At 43.1% G+C, this 17436-nt stretch overlaps 1 protein-coding gene across 1 annotated transcript in view; it reads left to right on the top strand.

The window, feature by feature from the left end:
* The first annotated feature begins 6792 nt into the window (after positions 1-6792).
* cog6 (component of oligomeric golgi complex 6) overlaps positions 6793-17436 on the top strand; it is a 56337-nt gene continuing 45693 nt past the window's right edge. The window contains exons 1-4 of the mRNA NM_001005812.1: positions 6793-6982; positions 8734-8877; positions 11314-11385; positions 13822-13880. Coding sequence (NP_001005812.1) covers positions 6857-6982; positions 8734-8877; positions 11314-11385; positions 13822-13880 — 401 coding nt within the window. The 5' untranslated portion in view covers positions 6793-6856. The remainder of the gene's footprint in view (positions 6983-8733; positions 8878-11313; positions 11386-13821; positions 13881-17436) is intronic.

Genomic DNA, 17436 nt, shown 5'->3' with positions numbered 1-17436 from the left:
AGGGTATACGGGGCTTGCATATTTTTAGATCCCAGGTGCATGACCTTACATTTATCCACATTAAATCTCATCTGCCACTTAGCTGCCCAGATTGCCAGTTGGTCAAGATCCTGCTGCAGGGATGTCACATCCTGGATAGAATTGACTGGTCTGCAGAGTTTTGTGTCATCTGCAAACACTGATACATTACTCATAATACCCTCCCCTAAGTCATTTATGAACAAATTAAACAAAAGTGGACCCAGTACAGAACCCTGAGGGACCCCACTGAGGACCTTATTCCAAGTAGAGAATGTACCATTAACAACCACCCTCTGTACCCGATCCTGTAGCCAGTTTTCTATCCATGTGCAAACGGCTTCACTAAGACCAATAGACCTTAGTTTAGAAAGCAGTCGTTTGTGGGGAACGGTATCAAATGCTTTGGCAAAATCTAAATAGATGATATCTACTGCATCCCCACTGTCCAGCTTCTTACTTACCTCATCATAAAAAGCAATTAAATTGGTCTGACATGACCTGCCCTTCATAAAGCCATGCTGATTACTGCTCATAATAGCATTCTCCACTACATAATTTTGAATGTGATCCCTTAACAAGCCTTCAAATAACTTGCCCACCACGGATGTCAAACTTACAGGCCTATAATTGCCAGGCTGAGATCTTACTCCCTTTTTAAATATGGGAATGACATTCGCCTTCTTCCAATCCCTAGGTACCATACCTGATGAAAGAGAGTCTGAGAATATCAGAAACAAGGGCCACTGCAATTCTGCCCCTAGCTCTCTCAGTACCCGAGGGTGTATTCCATCTGGCCCAGGTGCCTTGTTTACATTTATCGTGTGTAACCCTTTAAGCACCATATCCTGTGCCAACCACTGTATAGTTGGAGCTGAGGCAACAGTGCAGCTATTGGGTGGGACTTGGCCCACTGGCTCCTCTACTGTATACACAGAAGAAAAGAACTGGTTAAGCACATCTGCCTTTTCTGTATCCGCTGTAACCATATTGTTACTATAACTCAATGGGGCCACACCCTCAACCTGCATCTTTTTACTATTAATATACTTAAAAAACTTTTTGGGGTTAGTCTTGGCCTCGGCCGCGATGCGCTCCTCATTTTCTATCTTTGCCTTCCGGATTGCTGTTTTACAACACTTGTTATAGTGTTTATAATCATTAAACGCAGCTACTGTCCCCTCTGACTTATATTTCTTAAAAGCTTTCCTTTTTCTCCCTATTAACTTCTTTACCTCAGAGTTAAGCCACATAGGGTGATTCTTAACACTTCTACTTTTTCTTATTAATGGAATAAATTGAGAACAGTAATGATTTAATATCATTTTAAATGACAACCATTTCTGCTCTGTGTTTTTATCAGAAAACATAATGCCCCAATCTATGCCCTGAAGCGCTGCCCTTAAGGAGCTAAAATTTGCCTTCCTAAAATTCATTGTCTTTGTTGCCCCCGTGTAAATTTGTTTCCTGCACCAAACATTAAATGAAATAACATTATGGTCACTATTACCCAGGGGTTCAACCACTTGCACATTTGCTATACGTTCTGGGTCATTAGAGATCACTAGATCTAGTATAGCATGGTTCCTGGTTGGCTCCTCAACAACCTGTGACAAAAGTTGTCATGCAGCAAGTTTATAAACTTGTTCCCATTTACTGTCCTGGCAGTACTATTGCCCCAGTCAATATCAGGGTAATTAAAATCCCCCATTATTATCACTTGCCCCAAACTAGCAGCCTTTTCTATTTGCAACAGGAGCTGGGCCTCCTCCTCTTCGCTTACATTAGGGGGTCTATAGCATACCCCTACAATTAGTTTGGTAGATTCTTTACTATCTGTGAGAAGCTCAACCCATAAGGATTCAGCTCCCTCTGTTAACCCCATCACTTCCTCCCTAATATTTGCTTTTAATTCCTGCTTAATGAACAGACACACTCCTCCTCCTTTTCTATTGCCCCTGTCCCTCCGAAACAATGTATACCCCCCAATATTAACTGCCCAGTCATGAGACTCATTCAACCAAGTTTCAGCAACTCCAATCACATCATATTTCCGCTCCAACGCCAGTACCTCCAGCTCTCCCATTTTACCAGTCAGACTCCTTGCATTGGTAAACATACATTTAATACTGGTTCCGGCGTGAGAATGACGTGTAAACAACTTATGGGCCTCCCTGCCATTATCAGTATCCCGAAGCAAGTCTCCTCCCCCATTTTCCCTTACTATGCCCACTACCTCATCTATCCTGTCTACCACAGAATTTCCCTCTGCACCCTCCCCCCCCCACTCCTAGTTTAAAATCTCCTCCAACCCTCTAGCCATCTTTTCCCCCAAAGCAGCTGCCCCATCATCATTGAGGTGCAGCCCATCCCTGGCAAAGAGCTTGTAGCCGATTGAGAAATCAGCCCAGTTCTGGAGAAACCCAAAGCCCTCCTCCCTGCACCAATCTCTCAGCCACGCATTAATCTCCCTAAGCTCCCGCTGCCTTCTTAATGTTGCTCGTGGCACAGGTAATATCTCTGAGAAAATTACCTTGGAAGTCCTCGCCCTCAACTTCGCACCTAGCTTTTTAAAATCGTTCTTGAGGACTTCCCCCCCTCCTCTAACTTTGTCATTGGTACCTATGTGTACCAAGACCGCCGGGTCTTCCCCAGCCCCTCCCAACAATCTGTCCACTCGTTCCACCACATGCCGAACCCTAGCACCAGGCAAGCAACACACAGTTCGGCATGTAGGGTCTTTGCGACAAATTACCCTATCCACCTTTCTAATAATTGAATCCCCTACAACTATAGCCTGCCTTCCCTTCCTAGCACTATTCCCCCCACCTGTATTAGAGGTGCCGGCTCCCAGGGTGCTCTGAGAGTCAGCCCGCTCCATACATGCCAGCTCAGAGCTGTCTTCCCCAGCATCTTCACCTAAAGCGGCAAATCTGTTGGATTGTACAAGCTGTGAACCAGCCCCCCTACCCTTGTGTCCCCTACTTCCCCTCTTAACTGTTACAAATTTGTCTCCCTCATTAACCTCCACTGTCCCTTCTCCACCCCCCACTACACCGGCCCCTGCCAGTGGTTGCTCAGTGAGCCTCCTGTTCTCCCCCATGCTTGCAGCTGCCCTCAGTGCTGCCAGTTCCCCCCTTAGATTCTGCACCTCAGATTCCAAGAGGAAAACCCACCTGCATCTCTCACAAGTAAATGCTGCATGGAACTGCTGCTCCAGGACCACATACATGCGGCAAGATGCACACTGAGTAACACCAGCAATCATACTGCAACTCATATTGCCACTGGGTACTTACAGTCTCCCGAGTGCAATCCCTTGTATAGTGCCTTTTAAGTTTCAAACGCCTTTTTTGTTTTTAACGCCTACTATACACTTAATCTACATGCAACACTTTAAATTACATGCAAGACTCGCTAGCAGCTCCCAAACTCGCTGTGCAGTCAGAAACTTATTGAGGTTCAAACCAAACAGCCAAAAGTCTGCTGAGAATTTACCAGATTTACTCCACCCCCTTAATTAGTATGCTCAATCAGCCAGGTAGCCCTTACAAGTCACACAGCAGTTAGTTAATTGCACTTACTTCCTTCTTTCAGCCAGCACTCCCAGCATGCACAGTAAACCCCAAGTGCCTTTTTTGTTTTTAACGCCTACTATACACTTAATCTACATGCAACACTTTAAATTACATGCAAGACTCGCTAGCAGCTCCCAAACTCGCTGTGCAGTCAGAAACTTATTGAGGTTCAAACCAAACAGCCAAAAGTCTGCTGAGAATTTACCAGATTTACTCCACCCCCTTAATTAGTATGCTCAATCAGCCAGGTAGCCCTTACAAGTCACACAGCAGTTAGTTAATTGCACTTACTTCCTTCTTTCAGCCAGCACTCCCAGCATGCACAGTAAACCCCAAGTGCCTTTTTTGTTTTTAACGCCTACTATACACTTAATCTACATGCAACACTTTAAATTACATGCAAGACTCGCTAGCAGCTCCCAAACTCGCTGTGCAGTCAGAAACTTATTGAGGTTCAAACCAAACAGCCAAAAGTCTGCTGAGAATTTACCAGATTTACTCCACCCCCTTAATTAGTATGCTCAATCAGCCAGGTAGCCCTTACAAGTCACACAGCAGTTAGTTAATTGCACTTACTTCCTTCTTTCAGCCAGCACTCCCAGCATGCACAGTAAACCCCAAGTGCCTTTTTTGTTTTTAACGCCTACTATACACTTAATCTACATGCAACACTTTAAATTACATGCAAGACTCGCTAGCAGCTCCCAAACTCGCTGTGCAGTCAGAAACTTATTGAGGTTCAAACCAAACAGCCAAAAGTCTGCTGAGAATTTACCAGATTTACTCCACCCCCTTAATTAGTATGCTCAATCAGCCAGGTAGCCCTTACAAGTCACACAGCAGTTAGTTAATTGCACTTACTTCCTTCTTTCAGCCAGCACTCCCAGCATGCACAGTAAACCCCAAGTGCCTTTTTTGTTTTTAACGCCTACTATACACTTAATCTACATGCAACACTTTAAATTACATGCAAGACTCGCTAGCAGCTCCCAAACTCGCTGTGCAGTCAGAAACTTATTGAGGTTCAAACCAAACAGCCAAAAGTCTGCTGAGAATTTACCAGATTTACTCCACCCCCTTAATTAGTATGCTCAATCAGCCAGGTAGCCCTTACAAGTCACACAGCAGTTAGTTAATTGCACTTACTTCCTTCTTTCAGCCAGCACTCCCAGCATGCACAGTAAACCCCAAGTGCCTTTTTTGTTTTTAACGCCTACTATACACTTAATCTACATGCAACACTTTAAATTACATGCAAGACTCGCTAGCAGCTCCCAAACTCGCTGTGCAGTCAGAAACTTATTGAGGTTCAAACCAAACAGCCAAAAGTCTGCTGAGAATTTACCAGATTTACTCCACCCCCTTAATTAGTATGCTCAATCAGCCAGGTAGCCCTTACAAGTCACACAGCAGTTAGTTAATTGCACTTACTTCCTTCTTTCAGCCAGCACTCCCAGCATGCACAGTAAACCCCAAGTGCCTTTTTTGTTTTTAACGCCTACTATACACTTAATCTACATGCAACACTTTAAATTACATGCAAGACTCGCTAGCAGCTCCCAAACTCGCTGTGCAGTCAGAAACTTATTGAGGTTCAAACCAAACAGCCAAAAGTCTGCTGTAATGCCCGGGTACCTGCACTGGTAGGAATGTGCCTCTCTGTAATGCCCGGGTACCTGCACTGGTGGGAATGTGCCTCTCTGTAATGCCCGGGTACCTGCACTGGTAGGAATGTGCCTCTCTGTAATGCCCGGGTACCTGCACTGGTAGGAATGTGTCTCTCTGTAATGCCCGGGTACCTGCACTGGTAGGAATGTGTCTCTCTGTAATGCCCGGGTACCTGCACTGGTAGGAATGTGTCTCTCTGTAATGCCCGGGTACCTGCACTGGTAGGAATGTGCCTCTCTGTAATGCCCGGGTACCTGCACTGGTAGGAATGTGCCTCTCTGTAATGCCCGGGTACCGGCACTGGTAGGAATGTGCCTCTCTGTAATGCCCGGGTACCTGCACTGGTGGGAATGTGCCTCTCTGTAATGCCCGGGTACCTGCACTGGAAGGAATGTGCCTCTCTGTAATGCCCGGGTACCTGCACTGGTGGGAATGTGCCTCTCTGTAATGCCCGGGTACCTGCACTGGTAGGAATGTGCCTCTCTGTAATGCCCGGGTACCTGCACTGGTAGGAATGTGTCTCTCTGTAATGCCCGGGTACCTGCACTGGTAGGAATGTGTCTCTCTGTAATGCCCGGGTACCTGCACTGGTAGGAATGTGTCTCTCTGTAATGCCCGGGTACCTGCACTGGTAGGAATGTGCCTCTCTGTAATGCCCGGGTACCTGTACTGGTAGGAATGTGCCTCTCTGTAATGCCCGGGTACCTGCACTGGTAGGAATGTGCCGTATGAAAAAGTTGCGCGGACGCCCGAAAAAATCGGCGAAAATACGCTTGGAGCGTTCGCATGAATGCTCGTGCATTCGTGCTTTTGTAAATGTGCCCTAATGAGTTAAATTAAAGGTAACCACCCTTAGACAGCACACCACCCTTACCCCCAGCTCAATTTCAACTTGCAATTACAGGTGCTTACACTTTGATTTTGTATCATTTTTTATTTGTGTCTATTTTTCCATCAAAAATATCAAGAGAAGAAGTCCTATTTATATTACAGAGCATCACCAGAACTTCCTATGTTCTATGGCTCCCCAGCTGTTCTGTACCATACAAATTACAATTACATGTAACAAACTGCACCCCAAGAAGATTGTACATAGTACAACAGCCTACCAAAGAAGTCCTTAGCATATTACACTGCAGCCCCCCAGCAGTCCTTCCCCCAGCAGTGCTTTGCCTATTACACTTCGCCCCTGCAGTCTTGTCCTATAACACTGTGCCCCAGCCCCCAGCCCCCGACCTGTAAAAATGAGACTACACTGCCCAGCAGACTGTCACTGCCATACACAATAGCCCTAGAGATCAAGCTGCTATTCATCACAGTGCACTCCAATACTGTGCAGCACGGCATTCCCTGTACGGACACGCCTCTAGCAGACATCACATCCTCCCGCCCACATCTTGGTCACATGGCTATGACATCACAACCTCCTCAAAGTAAATTCCAACTACTAATTCAGACACTTCACCGCTGGTGACGTGTCCTGGCAGCTGATTGGCTGCTCACCCGGAAGCACGATTTCGGTTTCATTCTGCGTTTCACAGGAATATAAACATTACAAAGAAAGTAGCTGATTTGTACCATATACCGGGAACATGGCAGATGTAGAGCTGAACGGAGGGGGACCTACAATTTCCACTACGCCAGCCGCTGTTCAGAGCACCAATCCTCTCTCCAGGAAGCTGAACAAGATTCTGGAAACCCGCCTGGATAATGACAAGGTAATGACTGCATGTGTACCGGGTGTGAAACTTGGCAGGAATGCATGTGACTGGTAGGAATGTGCCTCTCTGTAATGCCCGGGTACCTGCACTGGTAGGAATGTGCCTCTCTGTAATGCCCGGGTACCTGCACTGGTGGGAATGTGCCTCTCTGTAATGCCCGGGTACCGGCACTGGTAGGAATGTGCCTCTCTGTAATGCCCGGGTACCTGCACTGGTAGGAATGTGCCTCTCTGTAATGCCCGGGTACCTGCACTGGTAGGAATGTGCCTCTCTGTAATGCCCGGGTACCGTCACTGGTGGGAATGTGCCTCTCTGTAATGCCCGGGTACCTGCACTGGTAGGAATGTGCCTCTCTGTAATGCCCGGGTACCTGCACTGGTAGGAATGTGCCTCTCTGTAATGCCCGGGTACCTGCACTGGTAGGAATGTGCCTCTCTGTAATGCCCGGGTACCTGCACTGGTAGGAATGTGCCTCTCTGTAATGCCCGGGTACCTGCACTGGTAGGAATGTGCCTCTCTGTAATGCCCGGGTACCTGCACTGGTAGGAATGTGCCTCTCTGTAATGCCCGGGTACCTGCACTGGTAGGAATGTGCCTCTCTTAATGCCCGGTACTGCCTGGGAATGCCTCTTGCCGGGTACCTGCACTGGTAGGAATGTGCCTCTCTGTAATGCCCGGGTACCTGCACTGGTAGGAATGTGCCTCTCTGTAATGCCCGGGTACCTGCACTGGTAGGAATGTGCCTCTCTGTAATGCCCGGGTACCTGCACTGGTAGGAATGTGCCTCTCTGTAATGCCCGGGTACCTGCACTGGTAGGAATGTGCCTCTCTGTAATGCCCGGGTACCTGCACTGGTAGGAATGTGCCTCTCTGTAATGCCCGGGTACCTGCACTGGTAGGAATGTGCCTCTCTGTAATGCCCGGGTACCTGCACTGGTAGGAATGTGCCTCTCTGTAATGCCCGGGTACCTGCACTGGTAGGAATGTGTCTCTCTGTAATGCCCGGGTACCTGCACTGGTAGGAATGTGCCTCTCTGTAATGCCCGGGTACCTGCACTGGTAGGAATGTGCCTCTCTGTAATGCCCGGGTACCTGCACTGGTAGGAATGTGCCTCTCTGTAATGCCCGGGTACCGGCACTGGTAGGAATGTGCCTCTCTGTAATGCCCGGGAACCTGCACTGGTGGGAATGTGCCTCTCTGTAATGCCCGGGTACCTGCACTGGTAGGAATGTGCCTCTCTGTAATGCCCGGGTACCTGCACTGGTAGGAATGTGTCTCTCTGTAATGCCCGGGTACCTGCACTGGTAGGAATGTGTCTCTCTGTAATGCCCGGGTACCTGCACTGGTAGGAATGTGTCTCTCTGTAATGCCCGGGTACCTGCACTGGTAGGAATGTGCCTCTCTGTAATGCCCGGGTACCTGTACTGGTAGGAATGTGCCTCTCTGTAATGCCCGGGTACCTGTACTGGTAGGAATGTGCCTCTCTGTAATGCCCGGGTACCTGCACTGGTAGGAATGTGCCTCTCTGTAATGCCCGGGTACCTGCACTGGTAAAAAATAGCCTGTAATTATGTTATGCAAAAAATTGCAATACATTCCTGCTTTAGATTTGTTAATATATATATTTTTTGGCACAGCTTATGTATTAGAACTGCCACTTTCCTGTGGAAAAAACAATTTCTGAAAACTACATAAGCCATATTTTCTATTCTTTCTTACTGTGTTTCTTTTCCCTTTGCCTGTGCAGGACATGCTGGAAGCTCTTAAAGCACTTTCTGCTTTTTTTACTGAAAACAGCCTGCGAAGCCGAAGAAACTTGCGGGGGGATATAGAACGGCGCAGTTTGTCTATTAATGAAGAATTTGTGGGAATATTCAAAAAAGTTCGGGAGGTAATTGTTTAATTTCAGTTCATACTTTTTACCATTACCCTTTCATTTATACTGTTTCTAAACTAACACTATGCTGTTTATGAAATTCCATTTGCAGCAGTGTTCAGTTTCTGAAAACTTCTGTGCTTTCCTGTTGACAGAAATGCAAGACCAGTTATCAAATGTATTTGTGTTATTTAAAGAATTAAAAAATAGCCCTTTTCTTCATTTCAGATGTACTGTTGCCTTAACAGCCTGTGTGAATTCTTATATATGACAGTATTGTGGTCAGTACCAATAGCTTTGCAGTTTACTCCTAAGTGGAACATGGCCCTACTGCACCCAGGCCTCTGTTCAAGTAAGGCAGAAGCTTTTTAATTGTATAAATGTCCACTTTGTGATTATGAGGAACTCTCTGTGACAATCCAGTCAATGATCGTTAGCTTAAAGGACATGTAAACCCCACACACAAAAATGTAATCAGTGAACAGCCTCTTTGAAATCTTTCAATACTTGCCACACTGGTTGTCCAGAGGTTAATCGTAAGGCTGCAACATCCCCTTTATCACTTAGATTTCCTTTTCCTCCTGTAACCCACTCGGCCCCCTCCCTCAGGAATTTGCTTTGGCTGTTGGCTTGCCAGACATGCTCAGTTGTTCTAAACTCAGATTACTAAACACACCCCCCAGTCTAGCAGCCAGTAAAGAGATGGCATTCCCATAGAAACTCGGGTCTAGCTGTCTGCTTCAGTTTTTTTTCCTGAGCTGAGCTTTACCATTACAGTGCTCAAACAAAGCAGAACTTTTATCAGAGACAGTTGTGCCTGTGTGAGCCTGCATTCTTGATGAAATGTATGCTGAATAAGGGTCTGTGTGTGTAGGCTGTTTGCAGATTTAAATGTAACTGATTATGTATCAGAGGAAAAATGGCCACCGGGTGAAAGCTGTTATTTGCTTTAGGAAAATGTGATGGTGCTGGCAAGGGGAGATGATATATGTAGTACAACAAATGATGCCATTTGGGTGGGGGAGATGTGCCCAACTGATAAACATTGTAGGAAAATGTAGGCTTTACATGTCCTTTAAATTTGAAGGGCCTGTACTAATTACCCAGGCAATTACTTTAACTCTATTTTTGTGATGCTGGCGCATCACCACTCCAGTCACTATAGGCTGCTATCAGATAACATTAAGAGGAAACCATATACTAGTCTACATAAAGTTAAAATAGGAACAGTTGGCACTGTTGATGCTAGGCCCATTGCAGCTCCCTTTTACTCTTACTTCTCTGTCTTGTACGGGCTGTCCACTGATTAGCTAGATCAAGCAAAGTTCTGTATGTATTTGCATTAACTCCCCTCGTAATGACCACAGTCAAGATACAGTCCAGGACCCAGTTCAATGCTGCAGAGCTTGCCATTTGTCTCTGGACATGTCCCACTCTATTTAACACTGCATACAGATTTTTATGGGACAATATTGGTACATCATCAAAGTAAATGAGGGCAGACTTTTAATTTGGGCTCACCAGCCACTGCTCCATTAAGCACTGGGACCCTATAAAAGGCATATGGTTCCATTTATAAAGGCTTGACCTGCATTTGCCATTAGCAGTTAGTTCAAGTTGGGGGGAAAAGTAATGCCCCAGAGAAGCTAGGGACATGTACACATGAGAAAAGTGTTAGACATTCAAGTGCTTCCAGGTATTTACCCTCTGACAGTCAACATATAAGTGCCATCTTTATTTTGCATCCAAACTATGGTTACAGCCCAGGTGCTCTAGCTTTCTCTGATCCCTCATTCAATATAAGCTTTCAATTGCATCATTTTCCATCTATTCACTATGTTATATGAGTTACATTAGTTGCCATTTGCTTGTGCTCTTGCAAACTTTGGTGGAGATTTAAAAGGTTACCTTTAAGTTTTCCAACCTTCTTACAGCACAGGGGAAAATATATTAATCAAATTAATAAAAATCCAGTCATCTAAATCAATTTCTTCACCAAAGGATTTTTAAGAATAATTCCAAGCAGTAAATACTATGTATAATTAGTCCTTTGCCATGCTCAGTGATTAATTCACGCTAACAAACTTTTGCTTGCCTTACTATAAGCTCTTGCAGCCACTTCCCCTGTGATTAAGATAGGCCTAATATATAGGTCTATAGCCTACTAGCCTATTAACACTGGGCAAATCTGCACTATTGTAGCATCCCATTTACTCTTATAAGTCCGCCCGCAGAAGACTGATCAAAGGTAATTGATTCTTTGGTTTACTACACTGTTGCAATCAGTAATCAGTGTTAGTAAAAGAGTCCTAGTGGATGACAGCATCATGTGGCAGGTGTATATAATAAAACCATACCTAAGGTGCCTTTTTGCTTGGAATGAAAACTGAAGGGTGAGTGAGGTAAAATAGATCTGTACAATCAAATTAAATTACCTTATTTATTTTACAGGAACTTGAAAACATAAACGAAGATGTACAAGCCATGAGCAGCTGCTGTCAGGACATGACCAGTCGTTTGAAGGTAGTGAAATTAACTAAACTAATTGTAGAATATATTAATTATTGTAACTGAAAAATTTGTAAAAAAAATTGTAGCAAGCCTGTTTTATATCTTGATAAGATTGATAATAGGTTTGATAAGATTAATAGTGCAGCGCAGGGTGCAAAGTGCAAAAAAGAGACACAATCTGCTATGTACTTTGTGTTCTGCACTTAAAAAAAGTTCCCCCATAAATACTTGTCTCGCTGTCTTTCGTTAGCACTGCCGCCATGATGGGTTCCACTTAGTGCTCTTCTGTTTGTGATCCCTGTAATTGACCCCTCTTGTTTGCTATAGCCATACTAGTAGTAAAGCAATAGTATTGGATAACTCTTAAAATCTTTGATCAAAGTAACCCCTTTGTTATTGCATAGTAACATCAATAGCTGTACACTGTCTTTAGGGCTACGGAATCTGGTCACAGTTCATTCTCCAAAAAGCACGACTAAATGATTAGTTTTGTGCTATTTAAAAATGAGGTCATGTATATTTGTTGGGGACAGGTGTTGGGTGGTAACGTAGGCATTCGAGAAATGCGCCATTAGTCGCTGTACGACCAAGGTCAAAAGAACAGTAATTGCCCTGTATGCCAAAGTAGTATAGTTTTGCGCCCACTCCATAGTTCTCTTAATAACCCCCCCCCCACAGTTGCTGTATAAACAAATTCAGTAATCTCTCATCGTAACAGACACTTGCGTGACTGTTATCTGACACCTAATAGGCAATAAATATCAAAAAGTTTCCACCAGGCCAGTATTTTACTGGCTCTTCTGTTAAAAATAATACTTGATGCCAATAAGAAGGGAAGAAAGTTTGTTTTAGAAAATGTGGCATAAATGCAAATAATTAAAGTTCAGTTTACAACATGTTTGGCCCTTTGGTTAAAGGATAAAAACTGGTACTGGTTACTTCTTTATTTGGTACATTTCCTCTTTAAAAAGTTATTAAAGAACCACGGTTTGACATATTGCTTGTTCATACAAACACACCCACTGTTTAGTGCCTGAGCACATCCTAGCAGGAAATGAGCAGAAAGGCAGGAGTTTGTTATTCAGTTGTTTTGCCATTTCCTTGTGTTATTTCTTCTTGCTCGTTAATCATTTTAGGATAATTAATTTATTTATTGAGATACCATTTTGCACAGTTTCCTTTATTAAAAGTACTTGAAGGGTTTGCAAATTGAGCTCATAACACCTTACTTACTTCAGTGGGAACAGACGGTACCAGCCTGGAGCTTTTCATTTTTACAAGTCATGAAAGCCCTCCTATTTCCACACACAATTACTCCATAATTCTCTGGTACCTCATTATGTCTTTTCAGAGTTCTCCCTGGCCTTATTTCATACACATGCGTGCTGCTTAGCTTGGCTAAAATAGCCTTTATAAACTGTATTCACTTTTTCATCACTCAGATGTACAGAGGTTTTGTTTGTTTTTTGCTTTCATGTAAATATCGTGAAAAAATATTATAAGTCCAATAATTGCATAAGATTTGTAAAATATATTTTTCTGCATTTCTTAAATTCTGTATCATTATTAAGATATGAAGGGATGACAACATGATGTTTCAGTCCCCACTGGGAGGGAGGTACCGGAATTTGGGCTCTTTAAGTTACCAGGAGCGGATTTTTGACGCCCCTGGTAACTTACCAGGCACTGCTGCCTGAGGCGAGTTTCTCAACTTACCTTATGGCAGATGCGCCCCTGCTCTGGAGATAGAACCACCAATCAAAAAGTTACTTGTTAGAATGTATCTATTTTTTGCTTTGTTGAAAGGCCATATTTTAAGGACAGTAGCCAACCAAACATGAGGTTTCAGCTATTTCTATTACGTGAATGTATATGGGACAGGCACACAGGATTGAATGAAACCTCTGGGCTGAAGAGACAACTGGGAAATATGCTTTAGCCCCTCATTCATCTATTTGGGGCTCCAAATGTGCCCACGGCAGCCTTTTAACTTACTGTTAGGTCTCTTTTAATTCATTGCATGATGGAAATGATTATAGATGCTATTAGTAAGATAGTTTAAGAGCTGCATACCATCGCTATGGGATCTCATCTTTATTGTACTGTTGTATGTGTAGTTATCCTGCCAGAAACCATATCATATGAATAATTCATTGTACTCTCATTAGAAGGAAGCAAATAATATAGTCCCTTGTTAACATGGCAGGTGGCTTCAATATTTCCTGCTTGTCATAAATAGATCACTAATTGTGTAATGCTTTATAGTTACTGTGAAATGTTCATGTTTTCAAAGTCCAATCCCCTCAGGTGCTGGTTTTAATCTGGGTAAAATTTAATTTATAGCATTCACGATTCATTTTCTTTTTATTTGCAACGATACTGAAATAGTTTGAAAAGTTCTGAAGTCTTGTATGATAAATTGTAACAGACATTTACTTTTTATTTTAGGCAGCAAAGGAGCAGACTCATGATTTGATTGTGAAAACAACAAAACTTCAGTCAGAAAAGTGAGTAAAAATCAACCCACAATGTCTTATTTGGTCAAAGCAGAATAAAAATCACTCAGCGCTAAGGTTTGTAGCACAAGGACAGTTATATTGGCACAGTTCTTTCAGGGAGAACTATGGTGATCATGACCTTCTATTTGGTGACTGTCTTTTCCCTATGCGTGATTCTCTAGGGGTCATTTGCAATGTGCAAAAGCAAAAAATGGACACAATCCACCATGTTTTTGTATTGTAAAATCATGCTTCGACCTCTAAATTAATTACTGCAGGACTCTGTGCTCCATTTCAGAGCATAGAGACCTGCAGCTGTTCCCATGAATAAAGTGATGCCTGTGTTTGGAAGCTCTGATTTCATGAGGCACATAAACATCACTGAAAATGAACGTGTTAGGGAGGGGCAGCTGCACTCTGCACCTTGCAGGTGTGATGAGTGGAATTCAGCCAGACCATGGACAGAAGTTCATTACCTTTATAAAGACTGCTGAGCTATTGAACCAATGCTGTAGTTTCAGTGCAGAAATACAGCATTTCTAGAATTTGTTTTTGTTTTTAGTTCTTCTTTAATAAGTGTAAACAGTTGCTATGGAAAAATTAAAAACATTTGCTACATATTTGTAAATCAAGCTTTTTGCTGTTGGTGAAGACATATATGAAGTAGATTAAACCATTTAATGGAAAATGGGGGTGGTCATTTAGCAGATGCATTAACATGATCCATCCCTTTGTATTTCTTTGCCACTCTCTCGATATTAGTTAATGTTTCAGCTCATACTGCTGATAATTGGGCATCGTAGAGCATCAGTCATTAGTTGAGGCTGGACACTCCTTCAGCTCATTTCTTAGTTTGACTGGTCATCAAAAATCTAATGGTTTCTTAGGGCTCGGTCACACAAGGAAGATGATTCACATTTTTTTAGCTCATCCACAGCTTTGTGTAGCTCCACAAACTGGCACTGTGTCGGCCTGTGTACAGCTACACTGATTTCAGTCCCAAAATGTATGCTTTCACATTTTTCAGGTGGTGGATAATACGCCTCAGGTGACTTTGTTTATCCCATTAGCTGCATTCCCTCAGTCATTGCTAGTATGTCTGATGCTTCATTCATCAGCTGCAAGGTAGATTACCATCCGCCAGCTGTGTTTGCAGACTTCAGGGCAACAAATACATTCTGGGCAAATGAGACCATAGCCATTGAGATTTAATGATCGGCTCAGGTGTGCTCTGTGAGTGGAAAACTTTAACAGTTCTGAAGCTTGTGCTAAGCAAACATTCGCTACTCACTGCTTTATTGTAGAACCTACTGACTCTGCCCTATTTATAGGAAAATGCCTGCCTTTGTCAATGCCTTTGCATTAAACCAATCCCTGTTGTATTTATTTAAAAACTGTCACTTTATTCACTTTGGCAGTGAAATAATTAACCAAAATGATTGGTATAACATGATTTATGTGGGGCCTTTAATTTAATTGAGGTTTATCACTCAACTGCTATGATTTTTGTTGACTTTAGACATTTAATTAAATAGCCAGATGGCAATAAAAGGGAGAGACAAAAATATTAATCATTAGTCAATATGAGTCATTTATAGCTGCACCCTGCTCATCGCTCATTAGCACTCACTTAACAAGCACTTGTGCCCTGGGGAAAGATTTAAAATCTAGCTCAAGGAACAGAGCACAAGCAGGCCTTGTCCTTACCACCTGCAATAGGTGCCCTGAATGAGGACAGGAGGAGGAAGGGGCGCCTACTTGCCAATTCTTCGCCTGCCCCTCTTGGATAGAGGGCTACCTAAAGCAGGCAATTTATTCAGGGAGCTAGCTGTAAGCCTTTGTTTTCAGAAATGGAGCACAGGGGCCTGTGGCTCTTCTGCAACACAGTGTGCAAAGTGCAAACAAAAGGCCAATTGTGCACTTTTTGCTCTAGTCATACTCCATTTTGCTTTGCAAATGAGCCCTGTTGTTTCTAACAGTTAATGCTGCCCAGATCTAAATAATTTAGAGACCTCTGCTGTATGGTTTTGGCTACCAAAGAACATGGTGCTGTCAATTTTGCAAGATTTTTAGCATCGCCTTGTACAGCAAGTATATGAATTGCTTTATGATGGGGCTTAACAGTGGTTAACAAGTTTGGCTTTCAGTGAACAATTTTTTCCTTTAGTTCAAAGTCACAAAAGAGCTTCTGCCAAACTGGTCACTAAAGTGGCTGATCCAGTTGTAGCCCCTAGGCCAATAATAGGATGGCATGCAGTATTGTAAGGAGAGGACTGAAATCCACAGCACTTATTCTAACATAATGTTCCAGTTTTCCTGGCCAATTTTTGAACATTAATAGGGGTGGCCATAATTTTCTCTTCATACTGAGACAATATGCAACAGACTTGTTCAAAATGGCAGCTAATATCTGCCCATGTTTGGCTTCAGGCTCTTGGACTAATTTCTAAGCAAGTTTGGGTTAGCAGTTATTTATCATGTGTTCCATAATTAACTTGTATGGTCATTAGTAGTATGACCTCTTATTTCCACCCTGTCCAGGGTTAGAGAATTAACACTATTAAATACAGTTCATGGACGTATGCCTGGCAAATATATATTTACAGTTACTTTTATATAAATGAAATATGCTCAGTTGGCGAGACTTTGGGCGATGATGATGTTGTTTTGCCAAAGATGAATGTGTAGCTGCAGAGCAAGTTTCATTTATGCTATTAAAGTCATTACTGTTTTCACAACTTTAATAAAATTGCTAAAAGGAATTTAAGAAACTGCCTTGCTAATTAGGAACTAATTCTAAATTCTAAATAATCGCTTCTTTCATGAATATTTACCATTCAAGATCCCAGATCCTCCGGGAGCAATTCTTCCTGCATAATAAGACCGAAAGCTGCATTTGGAGAGACATAGGCTTCAGGGCCAAAGTTAAAGGCGAGGGTCCACATTGGGGGGGGGGATGTAATAATTATATAAATCAGGGAATGCCCTACCTGCACCACCCCCCTGCTGTTGAACCTGCATTATGGGCAAGGGATGGACTATGTCTGGGAACACATTCAGTGTAGAAGAAAAATGTTTACTGCTATCCCTCCCCATTACTATTCATTTATCAGCTCCCCTCTTGTGCTCACAGTAAATATGTCAGCAGCCAATTGTGTGCTAAGCCAAATTACAAAAGATTTTCTCTTTGCTCGGTGAATGCCAGTGGTCTGTCTCTAACTTTTTCCTATAGATATCTCCTGTGCTGATGGTGTAACTTTCTAACTTCGTTTTACAGCTATTACCAATGCGGGTGGTCTGCCACAAGCGTCTCCTTACAGCTATGTCAGTTTATTAGTGTGCCTTATTGTTTATTATGTAGGTAAATACTAGGCTTGTGGCGACACGAAAGCCTTTTATTATCCCCAGTGAAAAATAGGATATTGATTTTCTGCTATTTAAAACCTAATTACAATGCTGCCCTCTAATTAAGGCACCATACAACTTTGCAAGGCCAAACAATAAAGACGTTTAAACAGTCTGACAGGGTATAAAAAGCACCCAGGTTATTTTTCATATGGGAATT

This window comes from Xenopus tropicalis, chromosome 2 (assembly GCF_000004195.4).
Source record: "Xenopus tropicalis strain Nigerian chromosome 2, UCB_Xtro_10.0, whole genome shotgun sequence".
Lineage (NCBI taxonomy): Eukaryota > Metazoa > Chordata > Amphibia > Anura > Pipidae > Xenopus > Xenopus tropicalis.
The sequence above is the reverse complement of the archived record's forward strand: the minus strand, read 5'-3'. Positions and strand labels throughout refer to the sequence as shown.